The sequence below is a fragment of the Thamnophis sirtalis genome, unplaced genomic scaffold (assembly GCF_051295495.1).
Source record: "Thamnophis sirtalis isolate CommonGarterSnake01/CBP01778 unplaced genomic scaffold, rThaSir2_p1.2 scaffold_1, whole genome shotgun sequence".
Classification (NCBI taxonomy): Eukaryota; Metazoa; Chordata; class Lepidosauria; order Squamata; family Natricidae; genus Thamnophis; species Thamnophis sirtalis.
The window spans coordinates 113,435,934-113,459,824 of NW_028261381.1; the positions used below are offsets into that span (position 1 = coordinate 113,435,934).

The following is a 23,891-nucleotide window of genomic DNA, read 5'->3' on the forward strand; positions in this document are numbered from 1 at the left end:
TATATTGCATGGCAACTCTTACTAGGGATTTAGTTTCAGCATAAATTCCTTTTGATGTAGCAACATCTTGAAATTATGCAAATTCTTCCAACAGATCTTGCTTGAAGCATGTTATTCTAGATGACTGGTATCAACATCTCAAATTCCAGGGTAGCTGGCAAAGAATGCTGAAAGGGCCTACTACAATCTTGCAACCCTCTTCAATAATATCTTTTTGTAGCATTTTAATTTCCAGTGTCCCTGCTGATATGTTATTGTAGAGCATGCTAGGAGATTACAATTGTTTGAAACACAGCTAAACAGGAATGATGTTTGCTGTGAACTCTGCTCTGTGACTATATAGGAGCAGTTCACATCAGGGCTGGCCCACAAATGACTTAATGATTAAATTAAATTATATATTGCAATACCTCACCCTGACCTAACTTCTCCCAAATTAGGAGATTAGGTAATCTCTGCTAATATTAGGTTTGATCTGCTATAGATTCCCTAAAACATAGAATTGGCTCTGACGCTCTTTAATTAAGTGAGCCTCTGACTTGTTCAGACACAATAAATTAACAGAAGACCCCTAATAAGGTGGGGTTTTTTGTTTTCTTTTGTTTTTTGGGGGTGGGGATGGGGTGTTTGATGTCCTCAGCATTGACAACAGGGAATTCAAGAATGGCCTGCTGAATTTTTGCTATTACCATGGTGTATTTGCTCCCATCTCTTGTCCTGTTTCAAATACTCCCACCCAATTGCTAGGTGAGCACAGCAGTTTCCTCAAATGGAGCAGTGTAGTGAGCAGATAACTACAGACAAAGGAAAGGAAAGGAAATCAACAAAGTATCTTTGGAAAGAGAGCTTGCTTTGGTAGTTTCACTTTCCAATAGAGGAGAATATACTGCATGTAACTCAGGGTTGAATTGTGGAGTGTTACCTAGGTGGGTAATGAAACACTTGCAAGCGGACAGCCAAGGTCAGAGAACACCAAGGATTCCACAGTTTCGCTTTCAACAGGAGTATACAGAAGAGAATTTAAAATCCAGTTTGAAGTTCAGAGAGCCAGATCAGGTTTGTCAGTCAGTCCAAAGGGCGGTTTCATGAGCAGGATTCACAGGAACGACACACTAGAGCAGGAGGTTAGGTAGCTATTTCTAATGTAGAAACATAGGTCAGATCTGCCTCTTAAATCAGGTTACTGCAGCCAGCTATCTTCAATTAAGATGCTCGGCAGGGACCCTCACTGAATGTTTTTGTTCTGTTCTCAGCTCTACTTGCTGAGTCTGAGGGTTGTGGGGTGGGGGGATGCTTCATTATGTGACAACTAAAGCTGTGTTTGATCAGCGTTAGGTGATTCCTGAGACTGACACTCCATAAATTCAGTGGGAACATCTTACTCCTGCACCATGACATCTCTTTTGGTATCCGCAAAGTCATCCAAGTCTTGCAATGCAGCTGTAGTATTGACCTATATGGCACTGACTTTTTAGTCTGGTGTATAGAGATGAAAGCAGCCTCCCGAAGTAATTTGTGCCTCACTCTTGTGGCAATTTTCTAATGGAAAATGGACAGCAATATTGCATTTTCTCATTGGTGTACTGTTCACTATTTTCCTGGCTATGGATTGGTTTTGGCACCGATTTTGTAGCCTTTTCTAGCTTTATGAGCATCTTGATCTACAAGGATCTCTTTCAATTCACATCCATAAACTCAGGGGTGGGTTCCGGCAGGCACACTACTGCTGGTTCGCTTGTGTGTGGCTTGATGCGTGCAGTGCGTGCATGCGCAGTGCAATTAAAATTGTTCTGCACATGCACAGAACTGAAAGGACAAGATGGTGGTGCCGTTGGCGCTGCCTGTTGAACCAGTTCGGGGGCGTGGCAGGCCTGGGTTGCTGCCGGTTCCAGCGACCTAGGCTGCCAAACCACTACCAGTTCAGCCGAACCGGTAAGAACCCACCACTGCATAAACCCGTGTCATGAATAACAGTCTCTGCTGATGGCAGTCAATGTCTGTGCACCATTTTTTTAGGAGAGTGCTCCTCAAACTTAACACCTGATTGTCATTTCTTGGATGGGAAAGTTTGACCCAATTTACCTTCTTTGGAGAGCTGAGTATCCTAGGACTTCTCATACTTTTCCTAAGAAGTAGAATGAAGGTTAGCTCAGTGTGTTCCATAAAGTTTGTTTGTTAAACCAGCATCTCTTTATCCATTGATAGAGCTTAGAGAGGAAGCTCTGAGCACACCTACGTCACAGCATTTCAGAATGATAGCTAGTTCTAAAGAATTCATAAGCTTTTTCTTGATGCTATAAATACTGCTTGCTTTAAGGTTGGTGACTGCAGCCTCGATATTCTACCCTTTCTATTATTGTCACATGATAGATTTACACATTCTAGCAACTGGGTAATTCATTTGTGTTTGGTAAATAGCTCTGTATCTGCTGTAGCATGTACCTCCGAGTGTAACATTTCTCGGCTTCTGGGTTCTGCATGCTTTCGGTGAGCAGATTAGATTAGAGCTGCCCACACATTTTTCTGAGCCCTGCTGTAAAGACAGTAAGGAGTGACATGTGGGGCGGGTGGGCTATAGTCATGAATCAAAATTACAGTTCTCCTATATGGATCTCTTAAAGGATTTTAAAAGGAATGAAGATCGTTAAGGCAACATGATAAAGTGAATTCAATTGTGCTTTTGCTAGGTAAATCCAGACTGACTATCAGATAGCAGTAAATGTAGGTCATTTAGCATAACCCCATAGGCATCAGCAGCAACGGGCACAAACTATGGGTGTGACTGGGTGATCTAAGCCCCGCCCCCTTTTAATTTGTTTTGCATCCAACAAAGAGGAGTAGGACTATGCTTCCCTGGTTGTGTTTTCCATTCTGACAGTTGTTGTGAATGCCTCTGCACAACATCACTGCCTTCATATAGTTCTGAATGGGGCTGATGAATAATAAAGATGTGAAATCAATTAATTTTTTAAAAAAAATTGAGATGAAAACTATATTGCTAAGTTTCTGAAGTATATCAGACGTCCTGGAAAATGCATTCATTTAATGCTATTTTTCAGTTCTGGGGTGCAGTATTGTCCCACTCACCATTTTGCTACGTATTGATAACCAATTTCGTTGTATTTAAGTACAATGACAATAAAGATTATAGTTATGCTTATATTTATGTAAAACACATACACGTCATGCCTTCTATGCCCATTAGGGGCACCAGTTTTATAATTGAACCTCAGCACCAAAACACTTCTACCCAGTGGTGGGATTCAATTTTTTTACTACTGGTTCTGTGGGCATGGCTTAGTAGGCATAGCATTGCTTGGTGGGCATGATGTGATGGGCATGGCAGGGGAAGGATATTGTAAAATCTCCATTTCCCCCCCACTCCAGGGGAAGGATATTGCAAAATCCCCATGTCCTCCCGATCAGTTGGGACTCGTGAGGCAGAGAATAGATGGGGGCGGGGCCAGTCAGAGGTGGTATTTACCGGTTCTCCAAACTACTCAAAATTTCCACTACCAGTTCTCCAGAACTGGTCGGAACCTGCTGAATGCCACCTCTGCTTCTACCCGTTTAATTATCAGCAAAGCAAGAAAGCTACAAAGACATTCTCCACTAAAAGCAGTGATCTTCTAGTACATCCAGTCAATATGCACAGTGAAAATTAATTTCTACATCGCTAATGAAATATACACATTAAGATTTGTAAAATATTTATATTTTGGATGGTAAACAGTGCTGTCAGAAACAATTACGCAGGTGCGAGGTAAGTCTGTGTATAATAAAGGCTGAGAGAGCTGACATTAAACAATTTCATAGGCATGTTCATGCAGGGTTGTTGGTTTTATTGGCAATGTTATAGAAATAATGCTTTGTTACTGCCTTCTTTGTAGGATATTATATGAGACCTCTAGCCTTGGGATCCCATATAATCTCCTATCCAAATACTAATGAGGCAAGACTCTGCTTAGCTTCAGAAGTCCGAAAAATGACTTGCCAAGGCATCTGTATTCACACATATTTCAACATATGACTAAATAAAAGGCGGTGTAGGGTTAGTCCCTAATTCATGCTTTTTTCATTCTTACACCATGAGACCACAGATTCCATTTTGTTGTCAGCATGTTGGCCAATAGCCAATACCTCTGAGGGAATACTAGGCTGAAGAAGATTTTTTTAAATTCAACATCGTTAATAATTTATTTTCTTTACACCGGCATATGCATTGGTGTTTATAAAAGACAATAATACAGTTTGGCAGTCTGTTGCAATTCAGGAATCATCGACATATGCAGCCCACACCCATATTCCTTCTGAAGATTTCTTCAATATGTATGCATGAGTGTGTGTGTGTGTGTGCATGTGTTTCTATGTCCACAGACTGCTGATGTGAAGCTTCTGAGAATATATTTTTACCTGAGGAAAAAGGAAGGAAGGTGGACGCCTTGGTTGTGAGGGTACCTGAAAGATGCCCAGACTTTTAAGAATAGGTGAGCAGACCAAAGAATCATTTTGCTCAGTGGAAATATATTAAAAACATAAAAATAGACTCTCATCAGTGAGACAAGAATGCCTTTTTTGTTCTGCCGTTCTGTTCAAGCCTATTTTAACAGAACCTTATATTTTCTCAAGCTCCTTTGTATGTTAAGCAAATAATTGGCATGTACTGTAAAAACGTCCATTTGGGACTGCTCTTTATGAAAAGCACAGGACTGGATGTGCAGCAGTGCAAATCACTGCTTCAGCCAATGGTACTAAAGCATGCTATTTACTTCTTTGGAAAGATGCCCTGTTAAAACTGTGTGGGAGAGAAATATACTTCATCAGCACCAGCAGACTACAGTATATTGCAAAAAAAAAAAAGGAGGATGGATACATACTTGGACTCACCTTGGAAAATTGGCCAGAACGAAAGCCAACAGAGAGAGGATAAAGAACTAAAGAAAGTGGGTAAGGAACTAATTGCGGGGGGGGGGGGAGTAAATGAAAGCCAAAGCACATTTTAGTAAGAGGAGAGAAAAGAAGAGAATGTTAGATAGTGAGACATGGCAGACACATCTGTGATGAACCAGAGAAAGATCTTATTAAATCTCTCAGTTCACATATTTTGCTTTTTCCCCTTGCATAGTGGAAATAGAAAATAAGGTATTTTTCTACCCTCCTCTTCCCCCGCCCCCCATATTTCAGGCGTTGGAACATTTGAGGAAATGAGAAGAATTACCGGTAAATTAGATGTGCTACTCAGTCATGATACTGAGATAGCATTCCACACAATTGGGTGCATTGTGTTGGCGTAGAACTTGTACAATTGTACAATATATCTAACGGACATCAGATTGGTGAAAGCTAGAAGTAAGAATCTAGTGATTTCTTGATATTTTCATAACTGAACTTTGGAACCCTTCATCACTGACTGTACTGTCAATAGGTGTTATGAAAAAACACCTGGAGACGATTAGATTGTTGACTTCTAAACAACTTGTTATGAGCAGGGGGTAGGATGGGAAGTGAAGTAGTGTCTCTTCTAAGAACTTCTCTTAAGACATCTGTCTTTTAAGATCTCTCTCTCTCTCTCTCTCTCTCTCTCTCTCTCTCTCTCACACACACACACACACACACACACACACACACACACACAAAATCCCTATTTAAATAATCATGAACTTAACTCTCCCCAACCTTTCATTCATTTGTCTCCAATCCTCAAACTGCCTAAAGTAGTCCCTGCAGTTCTTTTGGCACAGGTTTTCAGAAGTGATTTGCCACTGTTTCTTGTCTAAGGCCGAGAGAAAGTATAGTCCTTGATTTACAATTGTTCATTTAGTGACCAATTGAAGTTGCAACAACACTGGGGAAAAAGTTTCTCACTCCCATAGTCACATGATCAAAATCCAGACATTTATGACAATTGCAGGGTCCCAGGGTCATGTGATCTCCTTTTGCAAGCTTCTGACAAGCAAAGTCAATGGGGAAGCCAGATTCACTTAATAACGGTGTTAAAAGGTAACATCTCCTAGGAGAAGGGAAACTTTGATTACAAACCTCCACTGCCTTGTGGCTATATCCACTACTGGAAAAGGCTCCAGGAGTCAACCTCGAGGCAAAATCCGGAACCGGAGTCCCAGAATCAGTCCGTGACTGGGTACAACCACTTTCTTGTAACTCCTATGACGCAGCTGGAACCAATCATATCAGCTCTGCTGCTCCATTGGATTATTTCAGCAACGTGGAGAGGGGGGATCTGCTGCTTGGGTAACAGTCTATCTTCCATATTAATCTACCCAGGCCTCATGCTCTGGAGAGGACACTCCAGCTTTACCTCTTTCCAGAGCACGATAGCATAGTCTTTTTGAGACTGAAGGATGCCAATGAATGAATGAATGAATGACTAAGGTAACAGCTGCAGTGATTCTCTTAACAACTGTGGTGAGAAAAGTCAAAGGGGAACAAAATTCACTTAACAAACATCTCATTAGCAACAGAATCTGGGCTCAATTGTAGCCGTAAATTAAGGATTATCTGCAATGGGCCCAAAGCCACCAAGCTAGTTTTGTGCTATAGACTGCTCTAACATGGACTGAAGAAAGGGTCTTTGCATGTCACATGTTTCCACATATTTCCTTAATAGTTTTAAATAGGAGAGGAAGCAAAGTGTGTTCCTATCAGTTTGACAAAGAGAGAGTGAAAGAAAGAGATAGAGACAGGGATGTCTTAGAAGAAAAGTGAAATGAAGCCAATAGCATAGAGAAGTTATGGGATGATTGAAGGCATAAACATTTTTATTATGTCTTCTGAATGACACACAATATTTTATTTATTTTAAAATTAGATAATAAAATAAGGAATCTGGCTCTTATCATCATGTAGCATACACAGGAACCAGGTTATTATGGCATAGGAGTTGAGGTGTATATGGAGCTTTTCAGGGGGGACCTGAATTCAGTATAGTTCACATGATGGCCTTAGAAATTTCTCTTACCCTAACCATGAGCTTTAGATTAAAGGGGGATAAAACGATACAAACTGTAAAAATCCCTGAAGAAGCAATCATATGATAACATCCTAACTAACCTACAGTATTTATTGAGACCCTTAGATTCAGAGTTGACTTTTCTTAGGTTTCTACATGAATGAGTCTCTTTTTTGGATAAATGGACAATTGAGACTAATGAGTTTATGTTGTATGTATTGCTGTTATTGGCAAACAAGTAGTTGCCCTTAAAACTCTCTTAACAGAAAGTCAGAGCGAGGTCTCCAGGCAAGAAGCACGGCGGAGACAGAAGTGTCTCCTTTCCTGGCCCTCTGACCTATGGACAATTAGTACTGGGAAAAAACGAGCTTCTTGGTAAGTGGGTGGGTTTTCGTTGATAACCAGTTGGCTAGAGTGGGAGCAGCATTGGTCATCCTGACAACCACGGTCAGTGATGCTGCTGCTGTGACTTCTCCAGAGTCCTGTCCTGTGAGAGCCATGAAGTTGGCATAAGGAGAAGCGGCTAGTGTTCAGAGAGAGCTGTGAGTTTGCACTGCCATTGTGGCGAGAAAAGATAGAGGAGGTACTGGAGGCATGACGGCAAGTCTCACAGCCATGAGTAATTTCACTGTATCTGCGAATCGAGTAACTGTTGCCTACGGAAGAATGGGTCAGGTTCAGGAGCATGGCCTCGGAATAGCTGGGAATCAGCTGGCGATTGCTGCAGATGTGCCACTCAAGCTCAGTACTGTCCTGAGTGCTTACCCTGGGGATTCGGTATCTGTAGAGGGGCTCCTCTGCCACAGAAGGCACACTGTACTCCAGGCCAACAAGTTTCTCCACATGGTAGTGTACATGTGCAGTCTGATATTCCATGAAGACTCTCAGTGGCCATGAAATCATCATCAAAGCAGCCACCCAGAAAGCATAATGGGATACATACCAGGGAAGATGTTCTGGGTCTCCATAAGCCATCATGACTTCTTTGAAGTCTATATTTTTGAGTTTCATGCCTTCCCTGATCTCCATGTAATCATCCAGACCTTCTATTTCTGTGAAGAAATGAGCTCTCTGTGCCAAGTAAGAGTTCTCAGATTCCATGTTGGCAAAACTGAAACATTTCGTGAACTTTAGTCTTGTGGTGGAAAACCATTCCAGGCCCATGAGTTCCTTAGATATGTCTTTGAATCCACAGTGGGAATAGTCAAACTCTGCTTCAGCCACATGGGTATTGACTCTCTCATGGTAAACCTGAGTTGTTGTATAAGAGTCACCATTGCGATACCGAGTTACCTGCCTTGTCCGTCGGACAAAGTGGTAGCTTATGGCTTTCCACCATATACACGGTGTGGCCTGTTTCATTCTGGCAATTCGATCATAGACACTTTCCACATCAGCTTTGTATTGAAGTTCACTTTTGGTGCGGCAATGCCAACACTCCACCAAGTAGACCACATAAAGAATAACAAGGAATGCTAATGGAATATACACATAGCCATCCGAGCAAGGACTGTCATGGTAAATCATAGACTTGCCTTTGAAAGAACTATCAAAACTGAGCTTAGTGACTTGTGTGAGTTGGCACCAAGCTATAGCCCCCAGGCAACTATATATCAGAATTGAGAGAAGGAGACACTTCCAGTGAGATTCTCTGCACAGTGAAGAACTCAAAGATTGCTTGATTGGTCTTTGCTGAAAATCAGATAACAGAGAAGAAAAAAGAAAGAACAGTAATGAAAAGAGAGAAAGATCATTTTTGGTCAAATAATACAGTAATTAATCTTACATGTTTTAAATTTTCATATTTCAGAGATATAAGGCACATCTCATCAGGATTTTCAGGTAGAGGGTATTCCAAACTTGCAATATGTCCCAGGTTGACTCCTCCAATAAATAAACAAACAATTGCTTTGAAATAATTTAGCATAGTGAAAGAAAACAAGCATTTTGCAGGATTTGTTAGCTCTGCTCTATTTAACAATCTGTTCTATTTAAAATTGTTTTTAACAGAGTGGGAAGTGTCTAGAAGTGTTATCAATTCTCCAGTGTTAATAGTGGATTTGAGTCAATTCGTAAGCTGATACAACTAAGTGACTATTGTAAGCACACTTTAATAAGATGAAGACTTCAGGTTGCTTTTCTTAAATAATAATGTGCTATATGATTATTTTTAAGGAAACATGTAATTTATCTAGTTAGTTGGAGAGTTCTTGATGTACAAGTCTCAGATAACTATACTTTTATACACTTTCAAAATAGATACAACAACCTAAGTAAAAACTTCAGTGAATAGAACAGAACAGAACCCCACAGAACAGAACAACAGAACTGGGAGGGACCTTGGAGGTCTTCTAGTTCAACCCCCTCCTCAAGTAAGAATCCCTATAGCACTTCAGACAAATGGTTCTCCAATCTCTTCTTAAAAATTTCCAGTGTTGGAGCATTCACATCTTCTGGAGGCAAGTTGTTCCACTGACTAATTGTTCTAACTGTCAGGAAATTTCTCCTTAGTTCTAAGTTGCTTCTTCCCTTGATTAGTTTCTACCCATTGCTTCTTGTCCTGCCCTCGGGTGCCTTGGAGAATAGCTTCACTCCCTCTTCTTTGTGGCAACCCCTGAGATATTGGAACACTGCTATCATGTCATTCTAGTCAAGTGATGGTAACCTTTTCAGCACCAAGTGCCCAAACCAGAACATGGCAATGTACACACAGGAGTGCTGGAAACCCGAAGACCAGCTGGCCAGTGTGCATGCGTGTACCGGCTACCTGGTTTTCAGGTTTCTGGCACTCTGGCGCACATGAAGACCAGCTGGCTGGTGCATGTGCATGCACCGGGAACCAGAAGAACAGCTGGTAACGACGTGCGTGCCCACAGAGGGCTCTGCGTGCCGCTTCTGGCACGTGTGCCATAGGTTCGCCATCATGACCACCGTCCTTCTTTTTATTAAACTATACATACTCAATTCCAGCAACCATTCTTTATAGGTTTGAGCCTCCAGTTCCCTAGTCTTCTTTGTTGTGCTTCTCTGCACTCTTTCTAGAGTCTCAACATCTTTTTTACATCGACCAAAACTGGATGCAGTATTCCAAGTGTGGCCTTACCAAAGCATTATAAAGTGGTAAATTTACTGTACCTCTTGGCCTTGAAGTTGGGAAATAGTTTATTCTTGACCCAATTGACATCTTTTCCATGAGAAATTCTGGCTTCCATTTAACAACCAGACAAAGTTAACTACTTTTATCTTGCTTAGATTTGGGAGAAAGGCATTACAGGATGTAGAAAACAGTTCATCCAGCATGTAGAAAACTGGAAGTTTCAAATCTCCTGCCCTCACCCAAAAACTTTCTGGGTCTTCACTTCAGGGCCCCTCCCCTGTATTGGGGGCAGGAGGGAGATATGCTATACATCTTCTTTGGGGCACCTCACCTAATGTCTTGCCCCTAATCTGGGAATATGGGACAAAGAAGGTACTTACACCCTATGTGGTATTTTTAAGGAAAAATGAAAAAGTAAAATCATTTCAGTAATGTTAGGGGTATCACAAGCCTTCTTCATTTCCACAGCCTAATTTAGGTAGAAAAGTAGCATTCTTGTCACTGTTACAGCTTGTTGTTGGTTGTTAATCCACTGCAGATCTTTCAGGGATAGATTAAGAGACCGAGATTTCTCTTTGGCCCACTTCTGCTTTAAAGAATCTTCTTTAAAGCAGAAGAGGGCTGAAGGGAAATGATGGTCAAGCTATACTTAAATAAACCCTTTAGAAATATCTCCAAGTTTTTAAAACAATGGCACTGAAAAAAGTGATTTATGACCATTTTTCATATTTAAGACTGACATCTTGGTCACTTTACAATTACCCAATCTAACAACACAAGCTGCAACAGGACAAAAATTTATATAAAGCTCGTCACAAACTATTATAAATGAACAATAAATGAATTCATCACATGCAAATCTTATAAACATTTTTCCAAGCTTAATTCTTTAGAAGTTAATTAAGTTGGTAATAAATTACTCATGGCTTGAACTCTTCATATGGTGTGACCATAGCATTTTGTTGTGCTATTTTGTTTAGAAAGAAAATTTAAATTACCTAACACTCTAGTATTTTCAGATTTAGAAATATAATTTTTGATATAGAGTACATCTTGCCAAGTTGACAACAATAGAAAAATCTGATAACTATGATTTAGTCGTGTGTTTAAAGGGAAACTCGTGCTCAATTAAACAGCTATTCTTTCCAAGCTACATAATCTTAGATGTACATTAATTTGTGTTTTATAAATATGAAAGTATGGCTCAATTGCACAATTGATTATCTATCAGTTATAGCATTTCAAAATTTCCACCAAGGAGGTTGTACAAGGATTAAAAAAAGGCCTGTACATGATACTTGAATTTAAATATATTATGAATAATTATTATCTTATTAATGCTTCTACAATATTCTTTTTGCCTCCAACTCCTGAGTTTTTAAAAGTTTTTAATGAGCCATCCAATCAATAAACCAACTAACGTTATCCTGAAAATGCAAGAAAATCTTGACTAATATAACTGAAATAGCTGTTGAATGGTGTCAACTCAATGAGTTCTGAAAATAAAAGAAGAGACTGCATTTCTAAAAGTTACTAGCAAGACAGTCCCTCTAATTTGGTAAAATTGATCCTGAGAGGCAGCAGTAAGATTAAAAAGACACAGTTAAAGTACTTTTCCGCTTGCTGTGCAGTCTCTGAACTACTGAGCTATTTTTCTATGAGGCACTAAATGTTGTCCCAGCATAAGGACTGAACTAAAATTTAATGGTCAATTCAGTTGATGTTTTTAAATGAAAAGGAACTACCTTATTCTTTGCCTCGTGTTGCTGCAATGTCCACCAGAAAAAAAAAATGGTTACAGAATTATAGCTGTCAACTTGCAACAATTTTTTGGAGATATCTCGAACAATTTTTGGAACATTATATTAATTCACATACTTATCGGCTTTTCACCCATGTAAAGTAGGAAGTGACCCTAACAGTTTGAGAACATGTATTTTCTTAACAGGGATGTTATTATCCACTATTAATGTCAGTACTATTTTTTTAACATATTGTAAAAAGTGATGTCTATTGCTGGTCTATGACCATAATAAAGGTATATTCTATTTTTCTATTCTTTGCCTCTAGCAAGTAATGATTTGGATCTACAGTGCTGTATTTTCTAACTTTAAAAAAAATGCCTAAAATGGCATTCCCAGTCTCCAAATTTCTAGTCTGATGCCTTAACCACTACATGAAACTAGTCTTCCTAATACTATTTATATTTGTTTATGAATAAAGAAAAAAACAAACATAAAATAAAAATAAAAAGCAACTTTGAAAAACAAATAACTTCCCCTTTCTCTATATTCCAACTAATTTTCACGATTTATAAACATTTAGACTGTCTTAGAAACCATTATTGTCATTGCTTGGGGTTTTTTTGTTTTGTTTTGTTGCATTCTGCCTTATATTTAGTATAACTTTACTTCTGGATGTATGCTGTTAATTGTGCCATTGCTGCTATCCAGGTTTGAATTTCCAATAAAGTATTGTTGATGGTGCATGTTTCTTCCAATATTGGGCAAAATTTATGGCAAAGTACTATTAAAGAGTCCATCTAAACATTTCAAGAACTACAGTCAGTTGAACTTAAGTCCTGTTCAGATTCAGGTTCATATCACTGATTTTCCTCAACATTTATATATGAGCTACAAGAAATTAATATATGTATCTACATATCTCCTGTGCAATTTAGCCTTACATTGTCCTTGTTTATAGATCTTTTTCCCTTTCTTTTCCATCCCAGTATGTAACACTCTAGATAGCCTTTGTGTAAATTCAACCATTGAAGACATCCAAATAGTGATTTCTGTATATTTATTTCTTTATGATTATTTCTGAGATTAGAGAACTTTTTATGATACAATATTTGGAAAGGCTTTGATATCCTCATGGAGCCAAAGTGAAATACATAGAGCCTCCTCCAAATGGTTAGCCATAAACAACGGCAAGGTTCTTACCCTGGAATGCCCTTCGCCAAAATAGGATCCGAGCTGGAAAGGTAGATTAGTACACCTTTATTTACACATAAGCACAAAGAGATAACAGGTAGTTCTCGGCTTATGAGCACAACTGAGCCCAACATTTCTGTTGTTCAGCAAGACAGTTAAGTGAATTTTGCCCCATTGCATGACCTTTCTTGCCCTAGTTGTTAAGTTGTTCATTGAGGAAGGAGCTATTCTGATTTGGGGAAGAAGGGAACACTGAAGGATTGAGCAGGTATGAAGAAAACATTTCTGCTACTGTCGCCCAAAACCTTGGGGAAAAGGAACATAAACATATCTTTCTACTAGAATGCATAGGGTGGGAAGAGTCTCATTTAAGAAAATGGTCCTTAAAAACTGATGCCCCAAGACATTAAGAGATCTATAAATAATAATGAGAACTTTAACTTGCATCTGAAATTTAGGAAGTTCTCATTAAGTGGGCATAAAGCTGCTCAACTGTGATTGGCCCCTCTGCAATTGGACTATTCCATTTTTAAGTAACTTTCAAAGGCAATGTGCCCTGAATAAAGCACATTATAAAACTATAATCCAGTTGTGAGATGATGAGGACATAAGTGACAATTTCCCTCATTCCAAAAATTGGAACTATGTACAAAGGTCTACCTTACATTAAAAAAAGGATATATAGAATGCTTATTGAAAATCAGCTACATTCATGCTGAATATTTTTAATACCCAGCTTCCTGGAGCAATGATCAAAGACTATTAATTTTCAGTCTGCACTAGAAGATTTTGCATAATCTAACAGGTCATCCAAAAAAAACAAACACTTCAGTGGAGAAAGATACCAAATAATCATAAGAAAGAAAAGAAAAGAAAATCAGAAATTAGGAGGAACAATGTACAAATACAGCAATCAGAGTAAAAAAACGAAACCAGTCCTTGTCCATAAATAGACACTCAGGATGGCACAGCTATGAAAATTACATTCCAATTTAAAAATAGTGTTTAAACTTAGACATGTTTAACACACACACACAGACAGACAGACAGACACACACAGACACACACAGACACACACACACGGTAAACTGGACTTTTCTCAACATTACTATGTTGGATCAACTCAATTCTGAGAAAGTCCTTTTTAAAAACAATGCCAATTTATCCTCTGGTACTTCTTGGTGGTTTATTCAACTTATCTGATCCAGATGTTGTCACTGCTTCTGAAATTCCACAGTGGTGGGTACTTTGGGAAGAATTAACCCTTTCTTCAAAATTAGTAACTTTTCTTGTTTAAAGCAGTTGAAGATGATGTAATGAATTGCAATTGATATTAGTTACTTACATGACTTCTGGAATTATGAACGTGAATGTCCCATCCCACCAGTAGATGATCACTTTAATTACATCATACATCACCTTAAAATGAAGTTAATAAATCTTTAAGCATTGGCTACCCTCATTGGGCTATCACATTTTATACTGAAATCAACAGGATTGTTAATATAATTCTGGATGTTGCTGGATATTAAAATGTTCTTTTTAGCGTATGTTAAGAAACTATCAAAATTTAAATATTGTGGAGTTGGTATGGAGAATAGCTAAAACGTATCAAACTGAAGGAGAACTAATATGTTGATGATTTGTAGTAACATATTTAAATAGGTCCAGTGGTGGGTTTCACAAAATTTTACCACCGGTTCGCCATGCACTGAAAGTGCAAGTTTGTCTCCCAGTTGATGTCAGGGTAGTTAAAATCCCCCATTACTATTGTGATGTGCTTCCTACATACCTTAGTTTGCTGACTAGCAAAAAGTTCATATATTTCCTCTGCTTGGTTGGGCGGCCTGTAGCATAGACCTATGGCAATGTCTCCCTCCCCCCCCACCAAACCTTTAATATTGATCCAAATGCATTCAAGATAGTTCTCATCATTGTTGTGCTCTATTTCTGTAGAGATGTAGTTATTTCTTATATAGAGAGCTTACTTTAAACTGATTAACTTACTAGAGACTCCTTTTTGAGAAGAAGCAATGGGTGGAAACCAATCAAGGAGAGAAGCAACTTATAACTGAGGAGAAATTTCCTGACAGTTAGAACAATTAATCAGTGGAACAGCTTGCCTCCAGAAGTTGTGAATGCCCTAACACTGGAAGTCTTTAAGAAGATGTTGGATAGCCATTTGTCTGAAATGGTATAGGGTTTCCTACCTAGGCAGGGGGTTGGACTAGAAGACCTCAAGGTCCCTTCCAACTCTGGTATTGTATTGTATTGTATTGTATTATTGTATTTTTGGGTTGCCTTCAATTCAGTCAGTAGCCTGGACAAGTCCCTGCAGTTTTGGGTTTGGGTTTTCTTTGCCACTTTTGAGGAAGGGTTATGCCTTTGCTTCCTTTCCAAGACTCAGACAGAATAGGTGGCCCAAGTTCACCCAGCTGGCTTCATGCCAAAGGGCAGAACTGGAATTCACCATCTGCCAGATTTTTAGCCTGGTGACTTAACCAATACACTAAATTAGCTATCAGTATAAATCATTGTCCCCATATTTCTCCACTGCAATTATCTCATTTTTCTTTATGTTTTGCTTTATAATATCTCTTAAATGTGCCTTATTTCCCCTTCTCTCCTTACTATTTAATTGACTAAGACCAGCATTACATGTAGGACAGTGTTTATCTGAGAGCAATGAGCAATATTTCTGAGCTTTTTATATTATAGGAAATATAATTACCTTAGGTCTCCATTTTGGCAACAGGATGCAAGCTAAGTTAATTTAAAACTTCCATTTTTATATTTGCAGCATCATATGCACGATAGCTTTTCTCATGGAATAGATTTCAACAATAAGGTTTCTGGTAACCTTAAACCACCTTGCTTTCATCTACTTCCATTAACTCAACTCATTTACTTTCATTAACTAAACATGCATTCGCATTAAAACATAGGAGTTAAGTTAAAAGGCTCTCTGGATATAGCCATTTAATGCTGCAATCACAAAGGACTAATTTTAATTAAAGACTCCAAAGAGTTGTGAGCAGAGCTTCTCTCTCTGGATTTTTTTTAGTCCCCTAAAAATATAATTCCAGAAAATTGGGAATCATTCAGTATGGAAGGAGGCTGCAGGCCCCTTGCTTGATGTGAGTGCAGTGGGTGTGTAATAACCCAGTTTGAATAACGGGGTAATTTAAACAGCCACAATCCCATTTAGTGAGCATAGCTGGCGATACACTGCGGTATCAATCAGGATGAGTCAATAGTAAAGAAACTACATTATCAGAATAGCCTGCACATACGTAGTATAACACATAGCATTGTTGAATTAATTGGAATGACTATCACATAATTATGCGTATCAAAATATAAATGGAATATTGCCATAGGAAAGTGCTTCAGAAGAAGCAATTTCTCTAAAATGAGGCATCTGGTAAAAAGAGAGGTCAGAGGAGAAGTCAAGGGTCTAGTCTTGTCATGCTGCTTAGGAAGAAATAGCAGAATTTCAGCTAGAGACGGTGAGGAAAACTGCTACAAAGAGATCAGCAGCATGGTCAATAAAAATATCAAGAAAAAGGTTGAAGACGGAAAAATGTTTTGGGAGGGTTGTTTCTTTTTAATCTTGTAAACTGGCCAGAACTGCTTGTGTGAGATTGACAGCCATATAAATCATATAAATAAAAATAAATTAATAGAAAAGGATTGTAGTTTTGTACAAAAGGAACAGAAACAGACAGTAGATGACAAACAAAGAGATCTTGAAGCACAAATTTGTAATAACATCAAGACCATCCATAAAAGCAACATGATTAGATGCATCAGAAATACTATGACAGATAAATAAGCATTCGTATAATCAGATAACAAGGACATAACAATACTAAAGGAGGTGAAGAGATTGCTCAGGAACTGACTATTTTGCATCTGATTTCTTTGTAAAACCCATGCTGAAATGTCATTATCAGGAAGGGAACCTATAGAGCAGGGCTGTCAAACTCCCAGCCCTAGGGCCGGATGTGTCTCATGCTGGCCACACCCACACCCGGTTTAGTGAAGGGGAAAAAAAGTCCTAATATGCCACATGACACCGGAGTGACAATGTGACAATGTGAGTTTGACACCCCTGCTGTAGAGCATAGGCAATTTGCAGTGACTTCAGCGGGCTTATTGATGTACTTAAAATAAATACATTATGACTCAAGATGCTGTCCATCTGAAAAGTTCTTAAAACAAATGTGGGGATAAAAAGTAAAGCAACCAATGGAAGCAGATCAAGCAGAACAACTGTCTCCTTGAAGCTGGCCTATACTATATCATCAACCCTGTGTCATCAGCTAAAAAGATTGATACAGAAATAAATCTTTCTTGGAAGATACATTTCCAGTAACATAACCGCCTCCCAACCCTGCAAGCACTTTGATTTGTAAGTAATTGGCTGGTAGTTGTAATTATTTCAAGGAAACATAGTAAATTTCAACAGCTTGCCACCCCCTATTATGGAGTGTGATTTATTTTTTTATTATCATAGTAAACAAGGCATTGATAATTGAAGTATTTATGTCTTTGTTGTGCTGGTCATGGTATACAGAGAATAATTTTCTATAGGAGACAAGAAAATGACCCTAGTTTCCTTTTGGTCCTATCTGTTTTTCTTATCTAGAGTTGTAAACTAACTTTGTAATCATTCTAAGACTGAAGACTGGGCCCTTCCCTTGGCTGCTTAGGAATGAGATGAGCACTGAATTCTAAAAAACCCACAAAAATTAGTTTATAACAGGGGTTTCAAACTTGTGTCGTCATGGCGGTGTTACATGACATATTGGGACATTCCCCCCCTTCACTAAACTGGGCATAGGCGTGGCTAGCGCGTGATGCATGCTGCCCTGAGTTTCACACACACAAACACACACACACACACACACAGTATAACAACAACAACATCAGAAAGGTTAGAAAAGAATTATTATTGAGAGCAACGTTTTTAAACTTGGTTTTAAATTAACTGCATAATTAAGGTAGGGGATCAACTATTTTTTAAATGGCTAATGCCTCTAGATGAGATGGGCAGCACTGAAATCAAATCAAATCAATCAATTTTTTTCAAGAACTACAAGAAATAAGTGGAATAAGGATTAAAATGGCAAATATAATCATATAAGCAATTATCAAAAGAGCGACGTCCATTTTTGTCTCTCCTCTTCTCTCTCTGGAATTGGAAGTACCCAGCAAAATGATGCTGCAAAACTTGATTAAAATATTGACCCATTTTAAAGCTACTGTGAAAGACACATTTTACTTGGGTATCATTACAATATTACTAGGAAAATAATATTTTCAAAATCATGGCAATTTAACCAAAATGCGTTCGACTACAGTTTAGATAATGTCTAACATTCTGGTCGCGAAACCTTAAAAAAGATACCGTAGAGATGGACAGGTGTAGAAAGCAAGAACCACAACCTAAACACTTTAACAACTTTCAAAGTAACCATTTCAAGGGTACTTTTAATCTTTTAAAAGGAATGGGAGGAGGGATAGAGATCTCACAATATTAGAACAAACAATTTTTCAAGTAAGCTGCTGTTGGGAATTTCAGACCAAATGAAAGGAAACTCTATTGCACTATTCCAATAACAAAAGATTGGGGTCTACTAAATTTAAAGTTAGACAACGTTTAAAGTTTGTTTACAGATACTAAAATGATGGTTTATTATTATACAATTACAGTATAGTAATATTTATTTTAGTGTTGTTCAGTTGCTAAGTTGTCTCTGGCTCTTTGCAAACCCATGGACCATAGCATGCCAGCCTACCCCCCACTGTCTCCTGGAGTTTGTCCAAATTTATGTTCACTGCATTATTGACACTATCTAACCATCTCATCCTCTGCCATCCCCTCCTCCTTTTGCCTTCAATCATTCCCCAACATGAGGGTCTTTTCCAGAGACTCCTCTCTTCTCATTAGGTAGTCCAAGTGCTTGAAATTCAGATTCGGCACCTGTCCTTCCAAAAAATAATCAGGGTTGATTTCCTTTAGGAATAGCATTTATTACCAATGCTATTGCTATAACATTAGAAAAATACGCATCTAAGTACTAATTAAAAGGGACGCCATGGCTGAGTGACTAAGACACTGAGCTTGTCAATCAGAAAGGTCAGCAGTTTGGAGGTTCAAATCCCTAGCACCGCCTAATGGAATGAGCTTGTTACTTGTCCCAGCTTCTGCCAACCTAGCAGTTCGAAAGCATGTAAAAATGCAAGTAGAAAAATAGGATCCACCTTTGATGGGAAGGTAAAAGTGCTTCCTGTGCCTTTGGTATTTACTCATACCGGCCACATGACCACGGAGATGTCTTCGGACAGCGTTGGCTCTTCGACTTTGAAATGGAGATGAGTACCGCCCCCTGGAGTCAGGAATGACTAGCATATATGTGCGAGGGGAACTTTTACCTAAGTACTAATTATCGGGAGCCTAAAGGAAATAGTATGGGCCAGTATTTAAAGAATTGTCCTGGAACTGGAAAGACCCACTTCAAATCCTTATTGGCTGAAATCACTGGATGCCCTTGATCTGGCACTGCCTCAGCTGAATGTATTTTACAGTTGTGGGGATACTAAGTATGCTGGCTTAAGCTCCTGGAGAAAAAAGCATGGAATACATTAACACATAAAAAATGAATGTAATGGGATAATGGTGTTGTGCTCACATCCAACAAGGATTTGGCCGGGTTCCCTGGTTGGCCCCCAAGGAATTCCTATGTTAGGCTAGATAAGCCCTTGATTTGATTCAGCAACATTCTTTTTTTAGATCTTATTCGGGGACCTCGTATACCATGCAGGACTTTGAATTTACAACGTCAAATTTATGATTACAAAACCATGTACAAGTGGATTCTATTGGCATTTTGTTGTCAGGGCTAGCAGTTTGCACCACGACAGACAAATATATCTGCAATGTTTTTTGTGGACCCAGGTGGAAAACAGATTGGTTCTGCTCCATCTATCAGATCAGCACATTTTTAGTTTGGAAGCCCAATCGTACGAAATGTCACTCAAACCAGCAGCAAAGCAATGAGTGAGAGAGCACTTGTTTATCAGAGAAAACTCACTCTGGATATATTCATAAAAAGTAGGGAGGAAATCAGGAGCAAAAAAAAAAGGGGTGGGGGGACCCAGCTTATAGTTTTCAGATCCTTGAGCCTAACAGAGTAAGAATGAATCATATGTTTATCCATAGTCCAGAGAAAGGTTTTTTGGAACATTTCTCTGCAATTGGAAATGACTTTAAACTTGATCACCTTTGACTGGCTAAACAATACATTTTGGTTGGCTGGTTAGTGCCCCAGATAGGCCCTGGGTACTGCTCCAAGGAAGAGAAGTTTACACAACATAACACAACAAAAACTTCTTTTGCTCACCCATCTTATCCTAAGAAAAGGATGAGTGTGCATACACAAATGCACATGCACGCACACAAACACACACACTAGAGATTACCAGTACAGATCTCCAACTGTGTTTTCAATCATTTCTACAAAAGAAAATGAAAAGGACCCCTTTCTGCCTTATTATTGTTTTCCTTGACCTGTCTATTTTAAACAACACTTTTGTGTGGGTTTAATGAAGGCCTAACCTGAAAGAATCCTAGTGATATCTGTGGTTTTTGCCCCCCCCCCCCTAATTAACTCTCCTAGTGCCACATCCAAGTTGCATGGGTACACAACGTCCCTTCATTCTGGGTTCGGATATATTCTTCGCGCTGGCTCTTTTGAGGATGGGTGCAACTATACACGCATCCTCAGGTACAGACAGCTCCGCTTCTCCGACTTGGTCCACCTGGCGTTGCCTAAACAAGATGCCTTAGACCCCCCAGACGCCCTTGGCTTCTCACCTCCTCGGTAGCATCTGTAGTTGCAGCCGTCGCCGCCACTGCTGCTTCTGGACTATTTCCAGCGGATGGCTCTGGTTCCCCCTCCGAAGACATCCTTGGCCATTACAGATCCCGCAGCCCAGCTCCCGGTGTTCAGTCGACGGGAAAGTTCCTCCGTTCCGCTCCAGAGCAGCCGACTCGGGCCCTCTAAGGAGAGGGGGGGGACGGGGGGGGCTGGCGAGGAGAGAGCTGAGGGAATCCACCGGATTCTGCCTCCGGCTGCAGCTTCCTCTCTAATTGGTCCCGCTTTCCTTGCGCAGACCAAACGGGAGATCCAGTCCAGGTTTTCGAGCGGGGCGCCTTTGCCGCCAGCCCGCCCGGCTCCCGAGTCAGGTGCGTCCTTAGGGCTAAAGGGGCTCCGGCTGCTGCGCTCACTGCCTGCCGTTCAAGTCGGGATAGACTGCGGCTGCTCTTTAACTTTAGAAGGAAAGAGGCTGGAGACGCCTCTGGGAGACGCTGGAGAGGCGGCCGAGCCAACTGAAGGTCCTTCTTGCTGGGCACGGTGCCGGCTGTTCTCCCCCGCCCGCTCTCTCCGTCCAGAAATCCTCTGCAGCCCCCAACTCTGCAGTAGAATTAGTTGGCTGCCAACTTCGGGTTTCTCTGGGTGTTTTTTTTTTTTTTTTTGGTCACTTGGCATTCCCGGCTGCCAGTCAGAAAGAAGGGAGGGAAACCAAGATGCCTGAGGGATTTCCCTGGGAAAAGCCCTCTAGCTTCCACTACATATCTGGATGACGCATGTTTTGTGGAGCCCTTCCTGATAAGTGATAAGCCAGTGATAAGCTTAGGATTGGCACGGAAAGAGATCGATCTTCTCTGGGACTAGGTAGTCACAAAAGTCTCTCAAGGTTAAGTCCCAGAAACCCTTTGACTGAACATTTTCTGTTTTATCCTGACATATGAACCAGATATCCCTTGGTGTGTTCCTCATCTCCTCTTGGTGACAGCCAAGTATTAGCTGTTTGGGGGGTGGGGAATAGAATTAGAAGGAGGGATCCTTGGAAGGCATCTTAGAGCTCTTTTGATCCAACCTCCTATCCAAAGCAGGAAGACATTAAATGCCTAACATTGACATCCTAAATATAATTTAACAACTGGCCACTAACTGGCCCTCCATACAAAGGTTATTCTTGAACTAGATTCTAGATGAAACATAGCCACATCTGAGATTTATTCTTTCAGCTAATTTATATAGTAACTACTATTTATATAGTTACTATTGGATATACGTGTGAGTGTGTGTGTGTGTGTTTGTGTGTGTGTGCGTGTTGCAATTTGTGCTGATAAATAAATAAAGGGAGACTAGTATAGATCTATTTCAAGCTATTTAGCTCTCATCAGCTAGCCATACCCTTACTGGGATTTGAACCTGTGCTGTATTACATCTTAAGCAGTGGTGTTAGCCACTAAGCCAGAGGTTCTCCTCCTTTATCAGCTGAGCCAGGGAAATAGGTATGTGTTTTGTGTCACAACCCCTGGTATGCCCAAATATGGGAGGAAGCATACACACACTGAATTATCAGTGGCATGAATGGATTGATTTCGAATGATAGTGGAAATTTTGTAATACAGTAGAAGGATTCCTATAAGATAAAATTCATGGCAAATTGGCAGAAATCGAGTATAAAACTGGAACTATTTTAAAAAAATAAATAAATTGGGATGGGGATCATCAGATCATCAGAAAGTACAGGGAAACTGGAGAGCAGCAAGGAAACTAGGAGATTCAGGAAAACCAAAATAAAGGGAAACAAAGAATGCCCATATGATTTGTGATCCGTACATATCTTTTCCTATTTCTTGTTGGAGGGCTAAAAAGAGTCTTGTGGGTCAAGCAAGCACTTCATTTTGACTATATGGTGTTTGTTTTTTTCAAAATAGGGATGGCAGTCTGATAGTTCATGGAGATGCTTGGGCAACATTTGTTTTGATTTCAGCAAAGCACATGAAAAGATCTATGGTTTTCTTGCTGACAAGATGGTACAATGTAAGCCAGGGAGTTCTAAAATAGACCCATAGCTGGTTGAGTTGCCATACTGAATAAGTACTCATTAATGGAGTCTAAATTGCAAATTAATGGAGGATGCAAATTGCAAATGGCTCCTTCAGAGATAGCACGATATCAGTGCTAAATCTATCCTTAGACATAAGGACGGTTTATGAGAAAAACTAGATATGTTGCAGTTTTAACAAAGAAATATCCTGATTGAGTCTCAGTCAATCTATACTAAAATACAATGCACCTCCTGCAATAGCCAAATGCAGGCTGTTTATATCTTAGCACAGTGGGAGTTTGAGGGTTCTTGCAGTTTCTTAGCTGTTCCTAGCACTGTATCTTCTGGCTCCGATGTTATTCCTGGGATATGTTGGAAACAGTCTCCCAGCTTAGGAATCACAGCCCTCCTATATCATACCTGGGACCACTTTGGCCTTTACTTTCCACATCTTCTATTGTTTCTCTTTCAGGCCCTGGTACTTCTCCAGTTTTTTATGCTCCTCCTCTCTGATGTTGCTCATTTGGCATTGCTATATCTATCCCCACTGTGATCATCTGGTCCTTATCTACTACCACAGTGTCTGGTTGATTGGCCAGTACTTGCACGGCCATCTGAATCTGGGAGTCCCAAGGATCTTAGCCAGTTATTCTCCATGACTTTCTGGACTTAGGAGGGCCTAGCCCAGTGATGGCTAACCCTTTTGTCCTCGCGTGCTAAAGGTATGCATGCACACATGAGCCCGCATCCATAATGCAATGCACCCTGTCCCCTGTGCATGCACATGTGATCCCGTGCATGTGTGTGACACTGCAAATGCACATGACCCTTGTGCATGCACGTGACCCCATGCATGTGCATGACCACTGTGCTTCCCTGCCCCCTGTGCATGCGCATGACCCCCTCATGCCATGTTTTGGATCTAGCAGGCCTCCCTGAAGCCTCCTGGAACCAAAAACAGGGTGTGGGGGGATGCTGC

General features: G+C 39.9%; 1 protein-coding gene across 1 annotated transcript; it reads right to left on the reverse strand.

The window, feature by feature from the left end:
• Positions 1-5,619: 5,619 nt before the first annotated feature.
• On the reverse strand, positions 5,620-20,975 carry LOC106548260 (transmembrane protein 151B). Its single transcript, XM_014065604.2, has 2 exons — positions 20,883-20,975; positions 5,620-8,659 (listed from the first exon to the last, which is right to left on the reverse strand). The coding sequence occupies exons 1-2, from the start codon at positions 20,973-20,975 to the stop codon at positions 7,238-7,240; spliced, it is 1,515 nt and encodes a 504-aa protein (XP_013921079.2). The 3' UTR covers positions 5,620-7,237.
• Between the last annotated feature and the right edge of the window lie 2,916 nt (positions 20,976-23,891).

What these genes read in the sequence shown, in the direction of transcription:
- LOC106548260 (XM_014065604.2), bottom strand. Translation starts at nt 20,975, where the DNA reads ATGTCTTCGGAGGGGGAACCAGAGCCATCCGCTGGAAATAGTCCAGAA. An exon ending in CTACAGATGCTACCGAGGAG is followed by an intron (nt 8,660 to 20,882) that starts GTGAGAAGCCAA and finishes TCTGATTTTCAG; the next exon opens with CAAAGACCAATCAAGCAATC.